Below are 27923 nucleotides of genomic sequence, written 5' to 3'. Positions count from 1 at the left end.
TCATTAAAACTTATGAAAAGAAAGTGCAGAGGTTTCCCTCACATGTTGGAGGGCTGACGGATGAGGTCTGAAATCTGTTTTGATAGCTGGTGGGAGCTGCGGACCATCATGCTGTGCAGCGTTGCAGGGTGTTGCGGGATGTTGATGAAGATGGCACCCACTTTAAATACGGCAGCGTTATTGGTCTTCAGCCCACGCTGTGCGCTATATAAAGCCTGGGACTTTGCGATGTTACACTTCACCACCGTCCTAACACACAAACAAAAGGAATTTACTACAAGTGCTTCCTTTGATATCACAGCTTGGATGTAATATTGAGCAGTAACATAAAATGTCTGTGAAATATGTACAGACGGATACTGGGAGAACTGTACAAATGAAATGTTCATGAGACTGGAAACGAGGCCTTGTAGATGTGGGAACTGTAAAGAGAGATCTAGATAGATTAACAGAAAAGATGAAATGGAGAGTTTCAGGCCCTGATGCCATGACCCTGCACTGTCCATCTGATTCATACTACACACAGTATTGGTAAACACTTGCCAAAATGCCAAGATTCAATCGGATTGCTTGATGGATATGCAACATCCAAGAGTCAGGGTGCACCGGGAACCTAGATTGTGTTTAGGCACCAAGCTGCTGCAATGAGCACCTTTGAGATGAAACTAATCATTGGATTTGACAACTTTTGCCAGGACAGAAGCATCAAGTATTTAAAATATATTCAGAGGCATATAGTAGAACATAAACTCAATTACCACTAGAAGAACTTTATAATCTACTTTCTGTTTTGAGTTGAGTCTGAAACACTCCTTACTTATTATGTTTGGAAGAACAGGGAAAAAAGTCTTCACATATTTTCTGCTGTTCTTGAAGACTACTTTGCCATTAAATTAAAGATCGTTTTTTATCCAAAATTTTATCAATGATTTCAGATCAACGTTCACTTCAATGGAGAGTAAAAGCAGAACCAAAATTATTCATGAAAACTGCACTGGGAAATCTTTTACCCTAACATGAAGGGATAGGCACTTTCGCCATTTTTTTCCTTTCTAGTACTGGAAAGCTTAGTAAAAGGATTAATTGATTAACTGAGGGGGCAGGGCTATGCACATCATGGTGAAAATAACAATGAAAATATTTTAATAAATCATACTGTTGATGAAAATATGATGGGGAAAAATAAGACTGGTAGCTATAAACAAAGCATCATCCATATTTTCGAAAAAAGAAACATGAAAGTGGGTGGCTCTTGGTCAGAATAACCTGTAAAGTGGACTTAAAGGGATGGTTCACCAAAAAAAGAAAATTCTGTCATTAATAACTCACCCTAATGTTGTTCCACGTAAGACCATTGTTCATCTTCGGAACACAAATGAAGATAGTTTTGATTAAAATCAAGAGCTTTGCTGTTTATGGACAGTCAGAAAGTTCTTGGATTCCATCAAAAATATCTTAATTTGTGTTCTGAAGATGAATAAAGGTCTTACGGGTTTGGAACGACATGAGGGTGAGTAAGTAATGACAGAATTTGAAATTTTTGATTTATGAACTATCCCTTTAATGCCAATAGTCAAAAGCTTGGCTGTGCTTGCCAATGGAAAAATGCATTAATGAAGTAAATTGGACCGTACAGCTAGTGTCATGAGGATGTTAGGATTTCACTGATCACTGTTGAAAGACACTATATAATGCTTTTTATATGAACCATTTATATGAGAGGGATTTGGAGCATTAGAGAATTTGGATTAGTGAGAGTGAACGGATATGGCATATATTTGACATATGTAAGGGACTGTGATATACAAATATTATGGAGATGGTCATGGAGGACTGGACTACGTTACTGAGGAAACTTAAGACATACAGGAATTCCTGCTTGGTTGTGCTGGTAGGTGAGGTTGGAAAATCCTCTAGTCTGCCAGTGAGAAAGGCAGAAAAAACAACAAAAAGATGACAGATAGAGAAAAAAGAGAAGAGTAGAGAGCAGGAAGGTAGAAGAGGGGGAAAGTTATCCACAGAGAAAACATTTCAAAACTGTCACATATGCTGTGATAAATTTGTACTCTTAAAAAGAGTTGTGGAAAGTGAGAACATTAGAAAAAAACAGATCTAAGAATGACTTTAAAACAACTTTAAAATATGATAAATCGCAGAGAGTATGCTAGGAGTAAAGTGCATTTTAAGTACATTACAGAGTCAGTAAGGAACTTTTCTATTAAAGGAGAAGTTCAATTCCAGAACAAAAATTTACAGATAATTTACTCACCCCCTTGTCATCCAAGATGTTCATGTCTTTTTTTCTCCAGTCGTAAAGAAATTATGTTTTTTTTTTTAGGATTTCTCCCCATATAATGGACTTCTATGGTGCCCCTGAATTTGAACTTCGAAAATGCAGTATAAATGCAGTTTCCATGAGCTCTAAATGATCCCAGCTGAGTAAAAAAAATGGTCTTACCTAGTGAAACAATCAAAGAGCTAACCACGTGTGACTTTTCCAACGCGATTACGTAATGTGTGAAGACACACATGCGCATTGCAGAGCTAGTGCAAGCATTTGTAGTTCAAAAGTATATAAATTGTAATCATGTTTTAGAAAAAAACCGATCGTTTCTAGATAAGACCCTTCTTCCTTGGCTGGACTTGAGAACTTTGAAGCTGCATTTAAACTGCATTTTGGAAGTTCAAACTCGGGAGAACCATAGAAGTCCATTATATGGAGAGAATTCCTGAATTTTTTTTTCCTTAATTTTTTTTTTTTTTTTTTTTACAACTGAAACATGAACATCTTAGATGACAAGGGGGTGAGTAAATTATTTGTAAATTTTTGTTCTGGAAGTGAACATCTCCTTTAAGGGGCAATATTTGCCTCGTAGAATTGATTTCCAGGGGCATTTTTTTTACATTAGTGAGGGTAATTTTTATAATCACCTTATTATTATAAAAACCAGACTATGTTGTCTTTAAATACTTAATTTTACCCAATTACTTGAATCAATATTTTAAACTGTTGTCAATAACAATAGATTGTTTAAAATTGTATCTAAATTAACATGTAAAAAACAGGAGCTCATAGGGATGCAATATTATGAAAAAAAAAATCATTATTGTAGATTATTGCGCTTTATATTGTAATTATGATTATTAATATCAATATATAAAACAATATACAATGTTTCCGTTTTGTGTCTGCATTTTGTTATGACGTTAGTCTAGTCTAGTGCACGATATGCAAAAACTCCCTTTGTAATCACCGAAGCTACAAAATTATTATTTTATTGACATCGTATATGCACTTTGTTATTTATGATGAGAGAATTTTTTAAGTGCCTCTGATTGGCCAATGCATTCCTAAGTTCAACAGAAACGCGTTTGATTGGTTTTGAGGCTCAATGCGGCACAGTTTCTAAAAAAAAGTATCTGTGACATGCTGGTCTTTAAATACACTATCGTTCAAAAAGTTTAAATGTACTATTCAAAAATTTGGATTCAGTACAATTATTTACAAATAAATTCATACTTTTATTCGGCAAGCATGCAGGTGATGTTATTGTTTGGTCCGTAAGTCAATACGTCAGACTGATCAAATAAACAGAGCAAAACATTAAGGTATTTGCATGTGAAACTTGCATTGAGCATATTTATGAAAAAAAAAAAGAAAGAAAAAGATACTAGATGCTTCAAGGTAAATGGATTTATATAAAAGTGGACGTTGATAAGTAGTACAGCTAAAATGAGTTACTGACTGTATGTCTGGTGAGACTCCTTCCAGAAGCACAATGTTCACACATCCGATATGGGCCGAGGCACAGGTCTCAGTCATCTTCTGATGGAGAATATCTGCATCAAGACAACAGAAATTATAGGATAAGATGTTTCTAAGTATATAGGATATTGTAAAATGCCAATTTTTTTAAAAATGCTGCTTTGTTTACCCTTCATTTTCTCCTTTAGCGTAAAACTGCCATGTATTTTCTTAAGCTCCGCCTCCATGGTCAGTCCTCCAATGTCTGCTTCCAGATGCGTGCGGTTCACCATGCCAACGCCAAACACGATCAGCGTCACATGTTGGGGCTCAGAGCTTACCAAACTCCGTCTACGACCCAGTCGACTTGGGGGCGTCTCACCTTCAGATTCAAACACCAATCGACATGGAGGATCCGCAGGGCTCCGTCCACCCTCTGAAGAACAAGTGAATAGGCAAATTAGGCTAAGAGCAGTAAATATTGTATCATTCAAATGCAAAAATAATTTTTCCCATGATCATTCCAGGAGTTTTGTCCATATCTGGTGGTCAACAAGACAAGCATTTGTGGTTAAAAAGTACATACATTTTTATTTTTTTTAGAAAATGACCATTCATTTCGCTAGACAAGACCTTATTCCTCGGATGGGATCATGTAGAGCCCTTTGAAGCTGCAATAAAACTTTAATTTGGACCTTTAACCTTTTGGCTCTTACTGAAGTCCACAATATGGAGAAAAATCCTTGAATGTTTTCCTTTAAAAACCTTATTATTTCACTTTTTTTAAACAAATGTCAATTAAAAGAATTCAAATTAACAGAGCAAGTCTTACCTGAGTGGGCATTATCTTGGTTCTTCTCCAGGATGCCTGTGGGGTCTGATATAAGCGAGTAGAAATTAAGAAGTTTATACATATTCTGCCAGCACTCTGCTGACGGCTCGCTCTGTTCTGACACAGTAATGGAGTCCGAGTCATCCATCTGGATAGTCATGTGGTCCGCCACATCGCGTGAACCTTTCCGCGATACTTTTGACGTCCTTCGCTCTGAACGTCCCAGCGTCCCCCTTCCACGAGGCTCTCGATTTCTGGTCAGCGTGTCTAGTCCGGGCCCGACCACAGTCCGCTTGCTCTTTTGAGTGCCCAGTCGAGCAGCTCCATTCAGGCTCCCACGAGAACTACGGCTGAAATCAGAAGAGCGAAACTCCCGATACGGCCGTGCCTTGGTGGGCGTGGGGGAAGAGGAGCCGGCAGTGTAGCGGTTGAGTTTGATGTCAGTCTGTGTGGCTTTGATGTCATCGATCATCGTGCTGAACTGGTGAATGAGGCGGACCAGAGCCATATCCACATGCTGGCGAATCGCTTGACAAGCGAGGGTAAAATGGCAGTGCACACTGGCCTGGGGTCTCCGGCTCAGCTCGTGGAAAGACAGCGCACTGGCAGAGGGAGGGGTTGACATGCACTTCTCCAAGATGACTGCGTTCAAACTGAACGTTTCAATCATCAGGGCAGGCTTGAAATCAAGCGGGGGGAGGTTCACCATGCCCTGCCTGAACACAAAAACATACCATTATAAAATCAGGAATATGCAAGATTTTGACTGCTTCAGTACTGAATAAATAAAATAGGCCAGGTTCAGGGTAGGACAGGTTCTGTCTAGACTATGCGTTAACTACTGGTATATACAGTTGCAATTAAAATTATTCAGCCCCCTTGACCTCTTGACATTTTGCTGAGGAGAACAAAATTTGATGAAAACAATTCAACGAAGGCATCAGTACACTATCAGAGAAAGTTTATTAATACATATTTGAGTGACTCTGAGAATGTAACATTCAAATTGGCTGTATTGTGTTATCAAATTATTCAACCCCCAAAAGTCAAATTTAGCTCAGAATCGTTTATTCTTTAAATCCATCAACAAACGCTGCTTGGAAGAACTTAGAAGCTTCTGTCACCTCTCTACTACAGTCTTGGCCAATTCTGCTCAATTATCAGATCACTGATAATCTTTGCTGCTGATAAACGACTGCTTTCGTAAAATTCAAGCAAATATTTTCAATGAGAATTAAATCTGGAGACTGAACAGGCCACTCAAGTACATTCTATGACTGATCCCTGACACAAGCATTAGTAGATTTGGATTTATGCCTTGGGATAGCTATCCTGCAGGAAAGTCCATTGATCATCAGTTTGCACCAAAGGCATCACAATCCTTGTCAAAATGGCCTGATACTTCAAAGAATCCATGATGTTCTTCATACGGTCATGATTTCTACTGATGATGGAGTGAATGATGGAGATGGTATTCTTCTGCTCATAAGCTTTGCCTTTTTTGCACCAGATATACCGCTGATCCATAGATCCAAAAAGTTTGAATTTGGTCACATCACTTCATAAAACATTCTTTGTGCAAGTCTTTGGCTGTACATTTCAGGTTCAGTTGCTCTGATCAAATTTATTATGATACTGTGCTTTTTCTTTAACAGCCTCAATGGTTTTATAGTAACATATTTTAAGCTAAGGAATAAGGCTGCCTGTTGTGTTTCTATGTTTCTACTTTTAATGTCTTTAAAATCTTCTTGTAGCCTTAGACTTTCTATTGTAATACTAATCTTCTCTATGGCTTCTGAGAGTGATCTGTTGACTTTGCCATTTTGCTACTCAACTCAACGTCAGCACATCCATGGGCTAAGTTTATGTATGTGTAACAGCTTCAGCTAATTCTGTTTTTAATAGAGTTTCTAAAGGCTTAATTGTGTTTTAAGACAATTTTGTTGCCCACCATACAAATAAGCGACTTAAAAACAGCTATGTTGAATAGGGGTTGAATAATTATGACATGGCTGTGTTATAAAAAAAAATCCTATAACTCAAAATTATTAAATTATATATTGACAGTATCACTTTCAATATGCCAGTAAACTGTTATAGATGCAATTACTATAAAATTCTGGATCTTCAGAAAAGCTTGTATTTGTAAAGTACTGCCATCTCTGTGGGGTTGAATAATTTTGAATACAACTGTTATGAAATAAGCTTTGTGTCTCTTTCTCTTGATGTTTGCACCCATGCGAGTCCCACTTTGACACTGTGTCAAGTTAAAACAGTTCAACTTAGACCACAACCGAATGAACAAAATGTTTTATCCAGCTGTTTATAAACGTAAGATATACGTACAGTGTCACCAGTGATTCTGAATCAACAAATTTCATGGCTCAAACTTTAAATGAATTATATAAAAAGACTTATAAGTTACCTGTTTGAACGACCCTAATTTTATGAAGCTACGAGAATACTGTGTGTTCAAAGAAAACAAAAATAAGGACTTTATTCAACAATTTCTTTTCTTCCTGTCAGCCACGATGCATGCGTGTGGTGCTGCTGATGCAGCATTTGTTTTCTCTGAACACAACAAGTATTCTTGTAGCGTCATAAAAATATGGTTGAATCACGGACGTCACATGGACTATTTTAACAATGTCCTTACTACCTTTCTGGGGCTTGAACATGGATGTGTTGCTGTTTATGGAGGGTCAGAAAGCTCTCACATTTCATCAAAAATATCTTAATTTGTGTTCCGAAGATGAACGAAGGTCTTACGGGTTTGGAACGACATGAGGGTGAGGAATTAATGAAAGAATTAAAATTTTCCGAGTACCCATCCTTACATAAAATGAAACTCAATCAATTAATAAAAAATAAGTACTCTTTATTAAGGATGTAACGGTATCAAAACTTCACGGTAGGGTAATACCTCGGTATGAATGGCACGGTACGGTATTTATTGAATCATTTACAGGAAAAACAAAACTAATGAAGAGACTCGAAAAAAGTGCCAGAAGTGTTTATTAAACAGTTTACATGCACACTGAACATATCAATGGCATACAAATTAGCCATCTATCTGTAAACTTTGAAACAGGAACTTCAATTTTTCAATTTTAATAACAAAAAATTATTAAACCATGTAACCACATTACTTTTTTTCGCAGTACTTTAGCCTACTTTGTGTAATAACGAAAACATTCATTTCAGTGGAAAAACAAGTCCAAAACTCTCTATTTTAACATTTTGAACCATAGGGCTCTACAATCTTTTTTTTTTTTTGAAATTCTTATGTTTTAATTTTTCTGATAATCAAATGAAAGCATAAACATTTATTTATTTTTAATCAAATGAAAAATAAACCCTTTTAATTTTTGGCAAACAAACAGGTTTACTGTTAAAATCAATACATGGAAGAAAAATTATATTCAGTTTAAAACGTTTAAATAATAATTGTAGTATTTTTTTCTACAATTAAGTGGTTAATCTTGTCGTAATATTTATTTTTTATTATATATATTGTTTTATGTAAATTATTTAAATAGGAATATATAAACACCTACATTATACTGTACAAAGGTAATACAAGACTAATATTGTTCTGTTTCATGTTAAACCGTACTTTTATTTTGACAGGTTGCCGTGAAGTTTCTGTGTGCACAGTATGATATGATGCTAGTTTTCTCAAATGAAATGGTAAATGTGACACTCACAGCAGCTTTGGAGATTGAGTTTATCTGTTCATGTGAGATGCAAATGCCAAAAATTAGCGGGAGCGTCACGCGTGCTTCAGTATGTTTTGTAGTAAAAAAAAAAAAAAAACGCGTCTCCACCATTCATACATACAGAAGCAAACGGAACATGCAGGATTCATATTAAAACTGTCTTTTTGCATTTCAGTTTTCACAGACACTAGTCCATATCGCGATTTGAATTAAGTGACAGACCAACTTTTGATTTATTAATCCAAAAATCAACGAATTCCGTGGCATTCCGCGCTATAGTAGATTCCGTTTTTATGAATGGAGTCCTGCGTGTTTTCGCGGAAGAGACATTGTAAATGCGCGACCATGTAGAGACAGAAATGACATGCCTTCGTGTAAACAAGATAACATAAGGCAATTTAGTTTGTTTAATAAAAGAACAATGTATAGACCTGTTCTATAGGAAAAATAACCTTAAATGACTTCTATTGTGATCTGGCGCTATATCGAAAATAAAATGAACTTGACGTTCAAGGGGGGCGGGCAACAGACCGCAAAGGATGATGGCCACGCCTGGGCTGATGGGAATTGTAGTTCCCGCCTACCTCCCGTTCGCTCCATTCGCCTGAGCAAACTTTTCTCAGAAGACCTATCGTTTTATCGAGTCATGCGATCATGGTAGTATCGAAAAAAATTGCTATCGCGGTACGACGGTATTTACAATACCGTTACATCCCTACTCTTTATAGGATATCTCTAGACAAAAGCAAACAAAAGATACATTGGGAAAGCTGTGTTACCTGTGTGCTCGTTTGTTCTTCCTTTCTTTGCTGGTGTCAGAGTCGACAATGTCAGCCCTCAAACACTCAAGAGTGCCGCTAAAGGACAGGTGCTCTCCAAAATACATCTTGTAACTGAGTGGAGGAGCATCCTGGGGCTGGATACCAATGTGGCTCAACAAAGGCTTAAAAACAACCTGTACAGACAATCCCATGACAAACAGAATGAGAGGGGCTATAATATATGCATGGTCATAAACGAATGCTAACAAAATAATAAGTATTCCTGGGGCACACACCTGTGCGTCGGCTAACTGCACAGCTGCAGGGCAGAGATTTGTCTCATCTTGATCAAGCAGGACATCCTGACTCGTGCTGTGCTGGGAGTGTGTGTGCTGAGAGTGCGTGTCCAGTGTATTCTGATCGCTGGACAGTACAGTGTTAAAATCGGATGCAGAAGGAATGGTGGGGAGGACTCCTGTATACAAAGAATAGATGAAGATTTTCATTGCAGATGAACACACTCTAATCACTGTACACAATTAAGTTTCTAATCACAGCCACATGGATAGATATAGCTGCATGTTTACACAAAGTCAACAGACTACTCATATTTATCTGTCATTACACTAATCGCTCACCTCCGGTCTGCAGGCTGTTGTGTTGTGAGCGGTTGAGAGGAGAGTCTTGGACGTTGCCGCCTGAGCGGTTGCCAACAGCGTTTGACATCCAGTTGTAGAAGCTGACGGAAAATGGCTCAGACAGAAGAGGATGCTCCGTTAACACGTCTGCACCCACACTATTGCCTAAACCAAAACAACAGACAATTAAAATTAACTAGATTTGAACTTTTTATGAAGAAAATGAGAGTTGTGCTTTCTGCGCAAAAGTTCTGAGGTTTATTTGCTATAATTTACAAAATGGTAATAAATTATGACAAGAACTCAGATAAAAAGGAATGTAATGGACTACAATCAACCAAAAATTCAGACAACCGTTAGTATGACAATATTTACACAACTATCAATACTTTGTTGGCCAATTTCCAAGCAATGCTTCATTTTGTTTAGTCTGTGGGGTAAAAAGGTTGCATTAATAATTAAAGAAAAACACTTAAGCAAAACATGGTCAGGTCAAAGTGTCATATATAAATATTTTTTGGTCTCAAATTAATATCAGTTTTTGGGTATAATGTGTCACAGTTTTGTCACAGTACTTTTTTTTTGCTATCCTCACTTACGTTAATGAACTATAGTGTCCTGCACCCACTAGTAAAAAAATATCAAAAATGATATATGGTGTCTGAATAATTTTTGGTTTTACTGTACATTGGTTATTGGGAAACAGTGCTGTTAAAAAATAAAGCTGAAATAAAACATTAATATTAGACATAAACACTTACATTTAAACAATTTAGCAACTATCTGAAAATAATTTAGCAATAAATAAAGTTGAAGTACTAAAAAAAATGACAAGCACATAAAATTACTAAAACTAAAATGAAAACCAAAACTGAAAATGTAAAAGCAAATTCAAAATATGAATACATATTTCAAACAAATAATAAATAATACTGAGTGATTATAGATTTTTTTTTTTAATTATTCACTGGTATCAGATACTGGATATTTAATTCTGCATGCTCATTTCCCCTATTTTACCATTAAGATGACCTTTGCTTTTATCTAACAATCAATTCAAGGTTATCTAAGGTAATTTATTAACTGTTTAAATGTAATCTTAATATAAAATCACAAAATTGATAAGTTTTTCAAGTACATTAAAATGTTGTGATGCCTAAATTCACTTGTAGCAATTAAATCGATTAAATATTAGTTCACAGTGTTTTATTTGTCATTTATTTAATAAAACCATAGATATTTAACATTGGACAGAATTTTATGTCTATTTTGTAAGTCTATATTGTAAGTCACAGGTGACCATCTTGAGTACTGAACGGGAAGTTGATGAATAGTTCACCCAAAAATAAAAAAAATTGTCATTAAGCACTTACTTTTATGTCGTTCTAAACCAGTAAGACCTTTTTTTCAAGATATTTTATATGAAATCAGAGAGCTTTGCGACCCTGCATAGACAGCAACACAACTGACACGTTCAAGGCCCAGGAAAATAGTAAGAAGTTAGGTAGTAATTTGTGTTACAAAGATGAACAAAGGTCTTACGGGTTTGGAACAACATGAGGAAGAGTAAATAATAACAGAATTTTTATTTTTGGGTGAACTATCCCTTTAAAGACCAAAGAAAAAAATTTACTTGCTTTACCATCTACATGGACTTAAAGTTACTAGCAAAAACATAAAATTTTACTTTTTATTGCGCCACCTAGTGACACACAGCTATCTATTTGCTCCCCTGAGCACTGGATGGGATTTGGGATCATCCAACCCAGTATGGTGCCTTGGCACTTTAATGGTGTCTGATATTTTCTGGCCAGAAAAATAATACTAGAAAAGAAGAAAAATCAAACACAATAGGGTTAGTAACCTGCTCTCGCAGGAAAACCATATATCACGAAAATGCATTTGTCCTCCTAGTTCACATTTTCGCCTGTCTAATATTAGATTGCAAAAGCAATAAACTCCGAATGAAGAAAATCATGTACCTGTACGTGTCAGGGAGCTGTTCTTGGCTGTGGTTTGTTCATTTGCTCGATGGGGTGTGGCTTCGAGGAGGTTGTGCAGACTGTGAATGCTTCCTGTTAAATAGCTTAATAGTGACTCTTTCCTAGGACTGTGATTGGACTGCAGCCCTGTCCGACTGACATGAGCGGGAGAATCAGCTGCTGTATCTCCACTCGTATAGCTCAGAGACTGGTAAGGGTGGGAACCCTAAAAAAAAAAAAAATAATAATAATAATAGCATTCAGCTTCCAGACTTATTATACACTTTTTAAGTACTGACAAAATGGATCCACACAAACCTTGATCTTGAGGGCAGACTCGCTGTGTGTGTGAGATTTGGACAGTTTTCTCATGATCTCGACTCCAGTCACAGGGGCAGAGTTACCGGTAGGAGCAGGACGACTACATACTCCCTCTAACAGCATTGTATGTTCACTTACAGTACCTTAAACGTACATGAACAACACAAAAAAAGATAAACATGCCAAAAATCACATTAAATCTGTTGTGTTAGTGACAGTTCACCCAAAAATGAAAATTCTGTCATAAATAAGTTATTTCAAACTTGTATTTTCTTACAAAAGAAGATATTTTGAAGAATAATGGTAACCAAACAGTTGCTGGTAGCCGCTGACTTCCATAGTAAGGAAAAAAAAACTCAAGAAGTCAATGGCTACCAGTAACTGGTCACCAACATTCTTCAAAATATCTTCTTTTGTGTTCAGGAGAAAGAAACTCACACAGGTTTGGGAGCAAATTATAAAATTTTCATTTTTGGGTGAGCTATCCCTTTGAGTAGAAGGTATTTAAGACAACTACCTGCATCAAACTCAAACTCGGCTCCATCAGCACTGGTGTCACTCTGCAATGCAGCGCCACAGTCTGGCCCCTGTGTCTGATCAGACTCAATGGGGTCCTGCTCTTTGGGTTTAGGAAGCTGATTGGGTCGTGGCAAACCAACCGCCTTAAAGCCTTGTGTGACAACGATGAACTTCATCCACTGACGAGCAAGCGCCACCAAACCTTTCCTTAGGGTGACCAGAGCAGGTAGTCCATCATTCTGAAAAGGAAAAGTAAAAGATTAGAGAGGATAATCAAGGACAGACTGTTAAGAACAACATATGCGAAATACAGTTGATGTCAAAAGTTTACCTTCAGAAGAATCCTTCAGATCCAACAAATTCTTTTGTTGTCAGCCTTTTGGGTATTTGAACCCTTTCCAACAATGACTGTATGATTTTGAGATCCATCTTTTCACACTGAGGACAACTGAGGGACTCATATGCAACTATTACAGAAGATTTAAACGCTATAATAGTGGCATATGAGTTGCTTAGTTGTCCTCAGTGTGAGAAGATGGATTTTAAAATCATACAGTCATCATTGGAAATGGTTTAAATACACAAAAATGCTGAAAATTTTTGAGACCTGAAGGAATTTTCTGAAGAACAGCAGGCAGTTTAACAGTTTAGGACAAACAAGGGACTCATCAACAACTATCACTAAACCAAAAAAAAAAAAAAAAAAAAAGTCATTGAAAAGGGTCATTTTTATTTTTATTCAACTATTTTGAATTTGAATTTTCTCTTGTGGACTATATGTAAACATCATTTATGTGAAATATCTTATTCAGGTCAGTGCTAAATAAAAAACAACGTGCATTTTGTATGCTCCCTCTTATTTTGGTAAAATAATCACCATTTTGCAGATTCTGCAAGGCGTATGTAAACTTTTGACCTCAACTGTTACATGATTATTCTGCCTAAACTAAAGCTATTACATTTTTTTTTTTTTGCAATACATTGTTCAATCTCACTTTGCTACAAAAAAAAGCCAGGATGCTATTTCTGGTAAAATCCGGCAGAACATGGTGAATGAGAACCAACCAATCAAGAATTCAACAACACAGTAGTAATGTGTTATGTATCTGTTATGCAAGCATACAGACTTACCATGGTGGCCTCTTCGATGACGCTGTAATCAGCCTGCTGCAGGTAGCGATGTAGAATATTACAAAGCAAACAGGATGGGTTCTCGTGAAGATATCGGGCACGCTTTGTAACGCGGTTATACTTGCTGCGAAATGGAATGTGAATACTCTTTTTCTGTTGGGTTAAAGCACACATACACATGCACATAATATTAGGCCAGTTAAATTAGGTCCAGAGTTCTGCTGAATTACATTACAAGTCCAGTGGTGTCTAATGGTGTAAGTAAGTATTAACAAGTCTGACCTCCAGGGCCTCAGTCATTATGCAGCCCATGACCGCACACACACGCAGAGTGGCCTCCATGTCCAGCTTCTCCAGGGTAGACTTCAGCTGGTCAATGGGAACCAGCCACGCACCGACCGCAGGGGTCGCAGTACTTAACAGATTCAACTGCCTGCAGACACATTCAACAACATAGACCTCATTAGCCACTAAATTCAAAGACTTTGCAGTCAAACATACAAAATATATATTTTTATTAGGGGTTCAAGCACGTAGCGCTGAAACACTATTGTAATTGTTAAAATGGTTAAGGATCAGCAATCGCTACATAAAACTGATTGGGCAGACCAAACCGTAAGTCATAGAGACTTGAAACTTGGAGGGATGGTAGTACTCACACTGTCTACAACAGGGGTGCCCACACTTTTTTGGCTTGTGAGCTACTTATAAAATGACGAAGTCAAAATGATCTACCTACTATAAAAATACAAAACATATATTCATTTATGAATATATTGAGAATTCTTTATATGATGGTGTAGCTTGCATAACTACATGAACCCATATTCAGGGCTCGAAATTGCGACCGTTTTGGTCGCATATGCTCCCAAAATTTAATCTGCGCGACCTCAAATTGTATTTGGGAGCATTTGTGCGAGTGCGAGAAATTGTTGTGGTGCGACTTGGTTTCATTTCTTTACAAAACGTTCTAACTACTGCACAGACTGCTGTAAGCTGATACAGCGACAAGTTCGCCGTTCTCTCCAACATTACATAACATTTAAACTTCAGCTTTACATTATTTCCTTTAATGCATATTTAAGATTTTAGCCGTCAATCACTCCCTGACACAAACACTGCGCTGCGCTGAATTAGGAACCGGACGTTTTTCTTTCCTCTCACCCAACCTCTGTTCCAGATTTGGGGTGTGTGATATGACGGTTTTTGATTGTGGACAATAAAAGGTCTTCACAATCTGCTTTTGAAGAAATAAACTATATTTCTTCATACAGCGCACAATTTGTCAGATACGATTCTGGCGTCTCCGTCTCAGTATACTGTCCAACGCGGCATACACACATACACACATATCATCTGAGTTATCACTCAGATGATAACTCAGCTGCCGAGTTCCACTCACGCAGGGGCGTAATTTCCACTGGAGACACGCTTTTCAAAATCCCGTTGGTGTCCTCCCACTTTCAAATGGTTTTGTTAAAGTTATCTCTTGTATTGTAGAATGCACGCTCAGCGCGCCGAGAGTTTCGCGCGACCGTTAAAACGAAACCAAAAGTAATACGCGCACGTGCATTCAAAATAAATTTTAATACCCCGCCTTAAGAGAGCGACTCCCCAATGCGCGCAAATTAGGCTACATAACATATCTAAGCTGTTATTAGTATGTGGGCTATAGTAAGTTGTATAGCTGTCTATAGCTCCGTCTCATGCTTGAAAAATTCAGAATCGGCAATGAAGAATACATTGGCTGATCGTCTACTCAATTTGACGTCTAATTGTTAATGCCGTGCGATCTACCAACACCACCTCTGCGATCGACCAGTAGATCGCGATCGACGTATTGGGCACCCCTGGTCTACAACATCACCATGGCTTACCCCAATCGGCCTGAGAGGGGCGCTACAGTGATTAAAAGTATGAAATTGCTCATAACTCCAAACCTGTTTGTCACAGGCTTAAAGGGATAGTTCACCCAAAAATGAAAATTTGATGTTTATCTGCTTACCCCCAGGGCATCCAAGATGTAGGTGACTTTGTTTCTTCAGTAAAACACAAACAAAGATTTTTAACTCAAACCGTTGCAGTCTGTTATCTATTTAATAGCAGTGGATGGGCACCAAACCTTTGAAAGTAAAAAAAAAAAAAAAAAAAAAAAAAAAAAAAATTGCACAGACAAATCCAAATTTACACCCTACGGCTTGTGACGATACATTGATGTCCTATGACGCGAGACGATCGTTTTTTTCGAGAAACTAAATAGTATTTATATCATTTTTTACCTTTGATATACAGCCATGTCCAACAGCTGTCCCGGGCGCGTGCTCAGCATCTGGCACGTTACATGTGTACATGCTCTGGCGTAGTAAACGCAAACGCCGAAAGCGATCTGTCGCGTGTGTACGACACTCATTGTTTACACAGAGCACAGAGATTGTGGGTATAGGGGCTATTCAAAATGGTAATTACTTGCGTTTATCCTGAATCCTGATTGTTCAAACCGATTTAAAGCTAAAAGATTATGTTTCCTTGTGCAAACTCATCCAAAACTGTTGACTTTTCACCGATTTCCCCTTCCGGCGTTTGCGTATACTACGCCAGAGCGCGTACACATGTAACGCTCTGGATGCTGAGCTGAGTTGGACATTGCTGTGTATCAAAGGTAAAAAATGACATAAATACTGTTCAGTTTCTCGCTAAAAATGATCGTTTCGTGTCTTAGGACATCAATGTATCATCACGAGCCACAGGGTGTAATTTGGATTTGGATGTTTTTTTTTTTACTTTCAAAGGTTTAGTTCCCATCCACTGCCATTAAATGACTAACAGACTGCACCGGTTTGAGTTAAAAATCTTCGTTTGTGTTCTACTAAAGAAACAGTCTCCTACATCTTGGATGCCCTGGGGGTAAGCAGATAAACATCAAATTTTTATTTTTGGGTGAACTATCCCTTTAAGTGTCTTATGTCGTTGGAATCCTTGGCTCACGTTGGACAAAACACATGTCTCTGTGAAATTATATATTTTTGCGAACTAGTCCTAGGTTTTTTGCCCAATTGGAACCAAACCAGTGCAGGAACATTCTCTGGAGAGTGAATATCAATAATTATCCAAAAAAACCTTGAACTTTCAACTCTGTCGCAAATGGACGCCAAAACATTCACAAGGGGCAGGGCTGCCTTTACTAACTGCAAGAGGGAACAAGAACATAAAAAAAGCTGTTTGTCCCATCAACATGAACATCGGTACACATGGTCTTGATCTAAAGTGCCACAAGGACATTTGCGTATCTCAAAAAACATGGGAGCCATAGGCCGATGAACTGAGCACCTATTAGACAAGGTTAACGCACTCTGATCGGAATGAAACGCAGTGGGCTTGTTTGACTCACGCCCCTAAAGGTCTAAATATTCATATCATACCATAGACCTCCTCATTCCAATCAACTTGGCCTCTAGAACCACTGCTGTCAATCAAACCGTTTGTTAAATGATTGAGAAAATGTAAAAAAAGCCTACTTTTGCAAACTAGTCCTAAATTTTTATCTTAATCTGGGATTAAAACACTGCAGCACAATTCTCTGGACTCTCTAGGTCAATAATGATCAAAAAAGGTTAAAATTTACCCTTTGGGAAGCTATAACAAGGTTCTTTAGAAAAGGAGCCTGTCCAAATATACCTAAAAGCATATAAAGCCTAAACGAAAAACTCAAAACATCATGAAACCTAGTGAGCAGATGTGACAGGTGATGCTAAACAAGCATGCAAAGATTTAGGGAGATCGGACATCAGCTGGCACTATAACAGTCATAAATGTTAAACACCCTAATATTTCTATGGCAAATTACCTATATTTGCCAAAAAAAGCTTTTTTAAAATCAGTGATTTGGGTGGTTACAGGCTTGCTAAATGTTTTTTTTTTTTTCCCTATGTGCTTAAAGTGCTTGAACCCTGGTAATCACTTACAGCTATATTTTTATTTTTGTCTTTCAGTAAAATGTAACTTGTTTATATTAATGTAAAAATCGAGATGAAACTGATAATGAAACTGATTTGCATTTATATGTGTACCTTGACATGGCTGGAGCATGAGAACGGATGTTGGTTGGTGCAGCAAAGCTGAACCAGATCTCCTTTATAGTAAGCTTCATACTGCTGGAGTCAGGAGGAGGAGGCAAGAGGGGCAGGTCTTTTTTCAGATCATCTGACTCCACTCCCTCATCCTGCACAGATAAACATGAGTGAAAAATAATATGAGAAACAAAGATCCAAAGAAAAGATATCAAATTGTTATTAACTATACATGAACAGCAACATATGAGAACCTGTTCGTCAGAGTCTGAATTGTTGTTGGGTTCAGAAGAAGGGCTCTGCGCATCATTGGGCAGGTTATCATCAGATACATCAGTGCTGTAGCCACTTCCTGTCTGAGAGCCACTAGAGCCGTTTGATTTTGAGACTCCATCCCTGACGCCGCTGTCAGCCCCGCCCATCACCCCAAAAGCACTGTAAAGTACAGCGCCTGACTGCCGCCCACCTGAGGACAAAAGTCAGACATGCATTTCACACTCCTGAAATACAAATGTTTAATGCTATTTAAAAATTCAGCATGTGTACAGTACCTTTGACAGTGAGGTTCTCAATCCCACATTCAAACATAATCCAACCCCATTTCTCAGGATTGGCACCAGAGCGACCGTGGTCAGGGGTGTGTTCTGGGACATGGTCAGTGGAGATAGAGGGCTCAGTCTCATCCACTAAAACAAAGTCATCGGTTTCCTCCAAACTGAAGAGAACCTTGGACTTCTCAAAAGGAATGGCAGTGATGGCACAAGATCCAAGGTCTGTTACGAACAAAAAACATAAATATTGAACAAACGTAATTCCAATTCCAAAAGGCATTCAAGGAATAAAATAAAAGAAAATAAAAGAAAATAAAAATAAAAAGAAAATAAATATTGAACAAACACAATTACAATTCCAAAAGGCATTCAAGGAATAAAATATAAAATATAATAAATAAAAAATATAATTACATAAAATATTGAACAAACATAATTAAAATTCCAAAAAGCATTCAAGGAAAAAAAAAATTAAAAAAAATATTTAACAAAGATAATAACTCATACAACTCATACAAACTCATATTAGGTCATACAAAATACATTCAAGAAATAAAAAAATAAAATAAAATAAATATTGAACAAACACAATTGCAATAACAATTACACAAGTCATTCAAGAAATAAAATAAAATGCAATAATACAAATTTGAATCAAATGTAATTAAAATAAAATTTTAAATTAAATTAAAGTAAAATATAAAAAATAAATAAAATAAAATAAACACTGAACAAACATAATTACATAAAATATTAAACAAACATCATTACAATTCCAAAAGGCATTCAAGGAATAATAAAATAAAAAAATAAAATAAAATAAAATAAATATTGAACATATCCAAGTCAACATATACAAGTCATAATAATAAAATAAATTATTAAAATAATTATTATAAAATTAAATAATACAAATTTAAATTAAATTAAAGTAAAATATAAAATTAATAAAAAATAAATAAAATAAAATAAATATTGAACAAACATAATTACAATTCCAAAAAACATTCAAGGAATAAAACAAAACAAAACAAAACAAAACAAAATAAATATTGAACAAACTTAATTACAATTCCAAAAGGCATTAAATAAAATAATAAGAAATTTAATTAAATTAAAGTAAAATAAAATATAAAATTAAAATAAAGTAAAATATAAACATTAAATATTGAACAAACATAATTACAATTCCAAAAAACATTCAAGGAATAAAAATAATAAAAGAAAATAAATATTGCATAAACATAATTATAATTCCAAAAGGCATTCAAGGAATAAATTAAATTAATAATAAAATTTAATTGAATAAAGTTAAATAAAATTAAAGTAAAACATAAAATTAATAATAAATTGTGAAAAAAAAAAATTCAATTCAATATTAAACAAACAATCACAATTCCACAAACAAACATAATTACAAATCAAGGCATTCAAGGAATAAAATAAAATATTTAACAAACATAATTACAATTCCAAAAAGCATTCAAGAAGTAAAAAAATTATAAAATAAATTAAAATTAAATTAAAATTTTAACAAACATAATCACAATTTTCAAAAGGTAAGAAAAAAAATAAACAAATAATAATAATAATAAATATATATATATATATATATATATATATATATATATAAAAAAATAATAATAACATTTTTTTTTTATTTAATTAAACATTATTAGTAATTCTATGTGGTATAATATCACAGTATTCTCCAAAGGTGCATAATGAACATACATGGATATAAATTTGAGTGTGTGTGTGTACCTGATGACTCCAGGCCGCGAAGTTGACTGTGTATGCGGTGTATGTTGAGTCTGGCTGCAATCTCCTTGCCTTTCTCAATCCCAGCATTAGAGCGGAGAGAACCGCTGGACTGAGGTGCCATCTTAGATGCAGACGAGAACTTCTCCATCATAACAGAGGGCTTTTCTGTCTCCTCCACTATACCCCTACAAGCCACACATTAACAGTCAGGGCACAAAAACGGTCAAAATTGTATAAAAGTATTTGGAGAGACGTTCGCAGTTACCTATTCATGCGCAGCTGAGTAGCAATCCGGTCAAAACACAAGGCCACAAGAGAGACATGTGTGACACTCTTATTGGACGGTGAACCTTCTTCTACAGACGCCTGAAGTACACAGAGGTTCACCTGCAAACACATGCACAGTTACCTCCGTAATATTTACAAGACAGGATTTTTTTTACTTTCATATACACACAAACAAAAAGGTACCTTTGGGACAGTCACATTAGCTTGCAATCCCTTGATCTTCACATTGTCAGGTTTGATTGACAGGTCAGTTTGTCCATGCGGTGTGCTCAGAGACCCAGGGGTGGTGGTTCCCTCTGTCTTAGATATTTTGTGCTCTGGTTTCGCTGTGCTCTGGAAAACGCAACATTCATCATGATCACATTAGGGTCTAAGTGTGCCGTCACGTCTCTGTGTGTTGTATTGATTACTTACAGACTCAGAGACAGTGGATTTGCTGATCTGATACACTTCATTAAGCACTTTCCCATGCAGGTCATCCAGGATTGATGCAGGGTGGCGAATACTGGCAAAGTGAACCATCGACTCGATGTACCTGGAAGAAACAGCAAAGAGAATTTTACAAATGTTGTGACACTTATGAAAGACCACATTAAAATCGCTTGACGAGAACATTTTTCTTTCCTGTTTTAGCAAGGCATACTGAAGGTAAACAAGCAAATAAATGACCTGAAAGCTAACAGACTATGAGTCAAAATTCTGGCAGGGTGATGTGAGAGTTGCTGTGATGTCCGACCTGTCTAGTGCTTCAGCTACTAAGGGAGTGAGAACCACATTGACCGCCCCTTTGACCTCTACGATGGCTGTGGTTCTCGTCTGGGCAAGAGGCTGTTCAACAGTCCAGTCTTCTGTCACAGTGTCTTCATCGGTGTTGTCCATTGCCTGCTTGTCAAGTGGTGTGTAAGGTGTGCTGCAGATACACACACACAAAATGCATGCTTGAAATTGTTTCATGATACTAAAACAACCACTGTTGATTTGTTACGATTTTTCGTATTACCTGTTTATATCGCCCATGAGCTGAATACCCCTGTCCAATAGTGAGCTGGCAGACAAACCACCCTTCACCATCTATAAGAAAGCACAAATACAATTAGGAACAAAAAAATAATGAATAAACAAGGAACATGCTTACACAAAGAACATGTCCAGTAGGGTTGGGTCGATAGACGATGCCATCGTCCATCGCCGATGGCCGATAGGCATCGCGATGCTGAGCCGGCATCGCGATCCATCGCCCCGCCCCCGCTGCAGCAGCAACCCGCTCGTGAAAAACGCACACTTATATCACACTATACAGCCAAATGAAATGCATGCTTTCAATTTCCGCATCTTTACTTACTTTACTATTATTATTATTATTATGAGGAAATAATAAGGAAGTTGGTAGCGATCACAATACAAATTGCAGTGAACTCCTAACGAATTACACGAACTATGTTCGTTTACATTAATAAATGAGGCGGAAAAAGTGATTGGCAGGTGGTAATTTGTGTGTAACTTATCTTTATTTATTTATGGTTTGGTTTAGGGCTGCAACTAACGATTATTCGTAATAAAGAAAAAAAATCTGAAGAAAAACACACTATAACAAGCATAAAATACAGTGTTTCTGCTATTTATTCTGCCGTGGCTGTGTTTAGTGTCCCGCCAACTGCAGCAGCATCAGCAGCAGCGAGCGCAAGTGCCTCCAGCAGAGTTCCGCGTTCAAATGCACGCAGTAGTGTTAAGCTGGTCGCAAAGCCCCGTGAACGAATGAGTTTTGTTTTTGATTTGAATTATTTCGTTTCATAGTAGCCTAGTTAAGTAATAGTTTAAAGTAAATTTTACTCTTACCTTTATGAGCAAAAATTAAGTTTCACATGGCGCTGGCATCTCCATGTCGTGCAAATGCGCTTCTCCAAAAAGCTCTCCGCAAAATGATTAGATATGCGCTTATTAGTATATAGGATTTATCTAGGTTAAACGAATAAACTAATATTGTGATATGCTTTAAGGTTTTTCTTATATCTATGGATTTTAAATTGTGATGACTTGAGAAGGCTATAAATTAACCATTAACCGCTTGGTCGTTACTTTAAAAAACAAAAACTTGAATTTTACAAACAAAACGTGTTCCAAATATATTTCTAAATTAACTTTATAAACTAAAGAAACGAAAATAAATGTCATTACTTCGCTATTAAAAACAGCAGCTGTGCAATGTGGAAGAGGAAGAGAAAGAGAAAGTCAGGTTCCAGTCGGACTCGGGCCAGTAATTCCGATGAGCTGTCGAGGTTGTTAGGAATTTTTTGCAACGAATGTCTGTTTAATAGCATATTTAACACTTATTTAGGCTACTTTCTTATTTAAATGTATTCATTATTTGATTTATTTTAGCGTTTTGTAGGCTGCTGACCGAATTTCTAAAATAAACACGCACGTTTGTTATTAATGTTTGAGCCTCATTTATTTTGATATATATAAAAACACCGCGCCACCTGCGGTAGTTGGTCCATTACCACCGCGGTGGTAAAAATCTGGTATTTTAAATCTAAATTTAACATTCAAGGACAGATGTTTCAGCACAATGAATGTTTTTGCGCTGAGGATTAATTGTCTCCCCGTCTGTGTTCCGGATGTTTGACGCTCATTCAGTAAACTTAACACAGACTGTCATAATGAACTTTTATGCATAAATGGAAATGGATTTTATCGATTAGTTGTTGCAGCCCTAGTTTGGTTATGGGTAAAACAAAGACCATGCGGGTCAGGTAGTGGAAATGGTAGGCTTCGTTATGAATTAATTATTTAACAACAGCTATCACCCAACCCCCAACCCCCCGCCTATGACGACGATGCCATCGTCCATCGCGATGTTTCCCATTAGACATTGTACGATGCCGAATTGGCCGACATCGCCCAACCCTAATGTCCAGGTCATATTTTACCTAAAAGTTAGTCTCTGCATAGAGAAAAATCAACCTCATGACAATTACGCAATTCTTAGTAGCCTAATGTAATGTGAAAACAAATTAATCAAACTGCACATTTTTATTATGTCCATACAGTCAAAGCAAAAATGTTTATTTTTGATATTTTTTACTAGTGGGTGCAGGACACTATTTATGTAAGTGAGGATGGCAAAATAAAGTAAACTGTGACATATTATACCCAAACAGAATTCATACAGTGGACTACCAGTAAAATTGATAAAAAATTTGGGACCAAAAATTATTCAGACACTTTGACCTGACCATGTTTTGTTACAGACCTTTCTATCAAAGTTATCTGACAATATCAAGATTAATTTGTTCTGGCACAGTTTAACGCTTGAGTTCTTGAGTCATATTTTATTACCATTTTCTAAACTATGGCAAATAAACTGTGATAATGTGAGAAATTTTGAAGTTATCTGAATACATTTTGGTTTGACTTTAATTCATTTGTAATTATCAAAATGAATTTGTTCTGGCACAGTTTAACGCTTGAGTTCTTGAGTCATATTTTATTACCATTTTCTAAATGATAGCGAATAAACTGTGATAAGTTTTGTCATTTTGTTTTGACTGTATATCTATAAATGAACATTTTATGAATATTAATTCTAAGTAATAAATTGTGAGTTATAAAGTCAGAATTGCACGATATAAACTTGCAAATCTGACTTTTTTTTCTTAGAATTAAACTCGCAATTCTAAGAAATAGAATTTAAATTTTTCTCAGAATTGCAAGTTATTAATTAAGAATTGTGAGGAAACTTGCAATTCTGGAGAACATAGTCTTTTTTTGCCCTCAAATTGGGCTTTATAACTCGATATAAACTCGCAATTCTGACTTTTTTCTCAGAATCGCGTGATATAAACTCGCAAATGCAAGTTACAAAGTCAGAATTGCAAGATATAAACTCGCAACTGCGAGTTATAGTCAGAATTGCGAGACAAACTCACAATTCTGAGAAATAAACTCGCAATTCTGACTTTTTTCTCAGAATTGCGTGATATAAACTCACGATTGGAAGTTGCAAAGTCAGAATTGCAAGATATAAACTCGCAACTGCAAGTTATAGTCAGAATTGCGAGATAAACTCAATTCTCAAAAATAAACTCACAGTTCTGAATTTTTTTCTCAGAATTGCAAGTTATTAAGTCAGAATTGGGAGATATAAACTCACAATTCTGACACTATAGTCTTTTTTCCCCTCAAAATTTTACTTTATAACTCCCAATTGTGAGTTAAGTCAGAATTGTTAGATATAAACTCGCAATTCTGAAAACATCAGTCATTTCTTTCCCTTAAAAAAAAAAAAAAAGAGTTAGAATTGAGAAGGGGAAAAAAAGTCAGAATTGAGAAATCCTGTTGCAATAACCACTTTTTGATTTTTTTTATTCAGTAGCGGAAATGGTCTTCCATACATTTTTTCTTGTATTGTTGGTGAAATATGACCTGGACATGTCTATAAGATTCTGCATAAATAATATACCAACTAAGAAAAAAGTTAAAATATTAACCTTAAAAGACGGGATGGACAACTGGTCAAAGGAGGCGGAGCTCTCCTCACTTGTAGGCGTGTCAAGGTCAAGCGGTCGATGCAGCGATGACTTCGATGTTCTCTTATTGGTTGGCTGCTTAACAGCCCAGTTAGAAGCATGATAATGAGCAAGATAATTTTGGTAACAAGCCATTAAATGTGGCTGCGTTGTCAAGAGGCCAGGCTCCGCTTTCTCAGTTTCAATAGAGCCCTCCTCCTCCAATCCAAGCGCAGAAACAAATGAGGCTTGGGAGGTGTGGCTAGGCAGTGGCAGTGGGCGGGTCTCAGCGATTGACAGAGGTCCTTCCACACTGTGGTATATAGATGTACGGCTGTGTTCTGTATGAGGCTGACCCTGTTGTCTCCGTCTGCGTTTCCTCCCTGGATAGGTACCTGGACCTTCATCGCTACTGATTGGCTCAAACTCCTCGTTAGCGCTAAAGTAGGCTTCACTGTCAGCCACAGACATGGAGGAGTCAACGGAGCGGTACTGATGGAATGTACTAGAATCTGCTGATGGAGTGAAAGGAAATGACCCATAGCTTCTTCTCTGCCTTGGAGAGTCCAGAACATTCTCATCGCTACGGGAAACCTCGCTGCTAAACTGTACGCCAGTGGGAGGCGTGGCTTTCTCTGCGAAGACGGCAGCCGATAGGCTCTTGGTGCTGCCGAGGCGAGCTGATTGGACAGATGACTGACGCTTGAGAGGAGAGCGGAGTGGAGAGCGCAATAGTGGGCCCTCAGGGATTGGACCGTCTGTGGTTACATTCATTAACCTGAAAACATACACACAGTAAAATACATATTCAAACACCATATCAAAAGAAAATTACCCTGGACCAAAAAAAGCCGTAAAGAGCAAGGGTATGTTTGTAGCAACAGCAAACAATACATTGTATGGATCAAAATGATCAATTTTTATGCCTAAAATCATTAGGATATTAAGTAAAGATCATGTTCTATGAAGATATTTTGTAACTTTCCTACTGCAAATATATCTAGTTGTATATATCTATAATAATAATTGTCTCGGCCAAATATTGTCTTTCCCCAACAAACCATACATCAGTGGAAAGCTTAATTATTCCAGGCCCAGGGTCAAATATAGAGTCAAGAACCTGCTTTTATTCAGAACAAACTTTTGAACAATAGTGTATTTAATGACTGATTGGTTATATGGCAGGTTGGCTTATAAAAGCCTATTTCCGCCATTTAGTAAAAAAGCTGAGAGACAAAGTTTAAAATAAGAAAAGTGAAATGGTGAGAACCAAAAATGTCCAACTGCAAGATATAAGCTCACAATTGAGATATAAAATGGTTATGGGACTGGAATTGTTCTATTTGATACAGAAGCACTTGTGTCTGACTTACTCTGTAGAGGGAGAGGGACTCTCTCGTTCTCCAGCTAATAGAGGCAGGGCAGCACTGGAGGAAGAGTTTTCCTCTGATGAAGAGGCAGAGCTGTGAGAGCGCTGAGGTACGTGCAGACTGAGGTGCTGGCCACGTCTCTCCAAGTCCACCATCGGAGCAGGAGAACACGTCTCTCTCCGCACAGCAACTCCTTTAGCTGTAAGTAAACCAACCAATTAGTACAATTTGCGTGACATCAGCATCATAACAGCCACAAACAAAACTTACCATCAGAGAGTTTAGGAGTTTCCTTAGTGACGATCCATTCCCCTGGGTGCAATAATGATTGGCCGTAGGACATGTCACTCTCTGCACTGACGCTAGAGAAGGCAGAGCTTGATGAGGGTGTGATTTCCTCCAAGCGGAAGAAGTCCAGACCACCAACTGAGCCTCCGAAAAAACGGCATCCGCCAAGACAACCGCATCGATTACGGCTTCGCTTGTATTTCTCCTCAGGCCAAAGGAACCAAAGTCTAAAATACACATACATACACACACATTAAAAATATGTTTGCATGCACATTAAAGGAATAGTTTACCAAAAAAAATTAATTTCTGTTATTAATTCCAAACCCTTAAGACTTTTGTTCACCTTTGGAAGACAAATTAAGATATTTTTGATGAAATCCAAGAGCTTTCTGACTCAGATTTCATCAAAAATATCTTAATTTGTGTTCTAAAGATAAACGAAGGTCTTACAGGTTTGAAACGACATGAGGGTGAGTAATTAATGACAGGATTTTCATTTCTGGGTGAACTATTCCTTTAAGCAATACACCAAAAAAAAAAATCATAAAGGATATGCACAAACCTTTTTGTCTTCATGTCATGAAGCTCCAGGAACCTCCTCTGGACCTCATATTTGGCTGGATGGTCAGCGGCCAATGCCACATCAGCCGTGATGAGGTTAAAGGTCACTGAACCAGCTTCAAGCCAATGAGAGCGCCGAAGGAGGGGTGGAGGCAGGCCAAGGCGTGCAACTTCCTGTTGCTCGATGAACTGAGCAATCACCACATCTTGAAGAACGGCACTGATGCCTTCGCCGACAGCAGCTGTGTGCAGATTACATGTGGCCAACCGCAAGGCTCCAGTCTGATGGGAACATACATACGCTACTGGTCAAAAGTTTGGAATAATTAAAATTTCATTTTTTAAGGGAACCCCGGGTATTAGGACTTGTATGGCTTGATATAACATAAGTGATGTCTCTTACTGAAATATGTGGTAGAAAACTCATAAACGATTTATGTTATTTTCCCCCACAGGGAGTCTAAACGTCACTGGATATCGAGTGACCGTGGAGTCACGACAAGCATCTGTATCTTTATATCTAGTGTGTCTCGTCTTCGTTGTTTGCAAGCTTTTTAAGTAGCTGTGGTCTACTAAAAACCTCAAAGGCATCAGGACTATAGTAGAAAGTACAAAGACACGGGTCTTTAGGAAGTTTTATTCGTCCACAGGTATCTTCCTATTCTTTGCTCCTCTTTTTATCGCTACGAAAAGCAGTGAAGACACTGTTTCTCTTGCTTCCCTTCGACTAAAAATTCCTATCAAAAGCCGCACAACGTGCCATCGTATCAGTATTTACAGAGTTATGTTGCGGTAAAAAATAGCAACAGGTAGCGCCAGTAGCTTACAAAGTGCAACCATTTTATGTCATCAAAATAATGCTGCCCCCCATAGTC

The 27923-nt window shown here is 37.1% G+C and overlaps 1 protein-coding gene across 1 annotated transcript in view; it reads right to left on the bottom strand.

The window, feature by feature from the left end:
- The window catches only part of kiaa1109 (KIAA1109 ortholog), an 88227-nt gene that overhangs the window by 39846 nt on the left and 20458 nt on the right, over positions 1-27923 (bottom strand). Inside the window, exons 24-49 of the mRNA XM_073834118.1 lie at positions 27050-27330; positions 26467-26711; positions 26200-26395; positions 24809-25604; positions 21319-21389; positions 21055-21228; positions 20733-20853; positions 20502-20651; positions 20296-20417; positions 20031-20215; positions 18267-18488; positions 17970-18181; positions 17716-17867; positions 13931-14081; positions 13649-13801; positions 12516-12756; positions 11996-12141; positions 11678-11903; positions 9696-9860; positions 9354-9532; positions 9076-9251; positions 4578-5293; positions 3936-4181; positions 3747-3840; positions 1868-1918; positions 43-249 (exon numbers count right to left, since the gene is read on the bottom strand). Of these exons, the coding sequence (XP_073690219.1) occupies positions 43-249; positions 1868-1918; positions 3747-3840; positions 3936-4181; positions 4578-5293; positions 9076-9251; positions 9354-9532; positions 9696-9860; positions 11678-11903; positions 11996-12141; positions 12516-12756; positions 13649-13801; positions 13931-14081; positions 17716-17867; positions 17970-18181; positions 18267-18488; positions 20031-20215; positions 20296-20417; positions 20502-20651; positions 20733-20853; positions 21055-21228; positions 21319-21389; positions 24809-25604; positions 26200-26395; positions 26467-26711; positions 27050-27330 (5678 nt within the window). The remainder of the gene's footprint in view (positions 1-42; positions 250-1867; positions 1919-3746; positions 3841-3935; positions 4182-4577; positions 5294-9075; positions 9252-9353; positions 9533-9695; positions 9861-11677; positions 11904-11995; positions 12142-12515; positions 12757-13648; positions 13802-13930; positions 14082-17715; positions 17868-17969; positions 18182-18266; positions 18489-20030; positions 20216-20295; positions 20418-20501; positions 20652-20732; positions 20854-21054; positions 21229-21318; positions 21390-24808; positions 25605-26199; positions 26396-26466; positions 26712-27049; positions 27331-27923) is intronic.

The sequence above is a fragment of the Garra rufa genome, chromosome 2, assembly GCF_049309525.1.
Source record: "Garra rufa chromosome 2, GarRuf1.0, whole genome shotgun sequence".
In the NCBI taxonomy this organism is placed as follows: domain Eukaryota; kingdom Metazoa; phylum Chordata; class Actinopteri; order Cypriniformes; family Cyprinidae; genus Garra; species Garra rufa.
The sequence above is the reverse complement of the archived record's forward strand: the minus strand, read 5'-3'. Positions and strand labels throughout refer to the sequence as shown.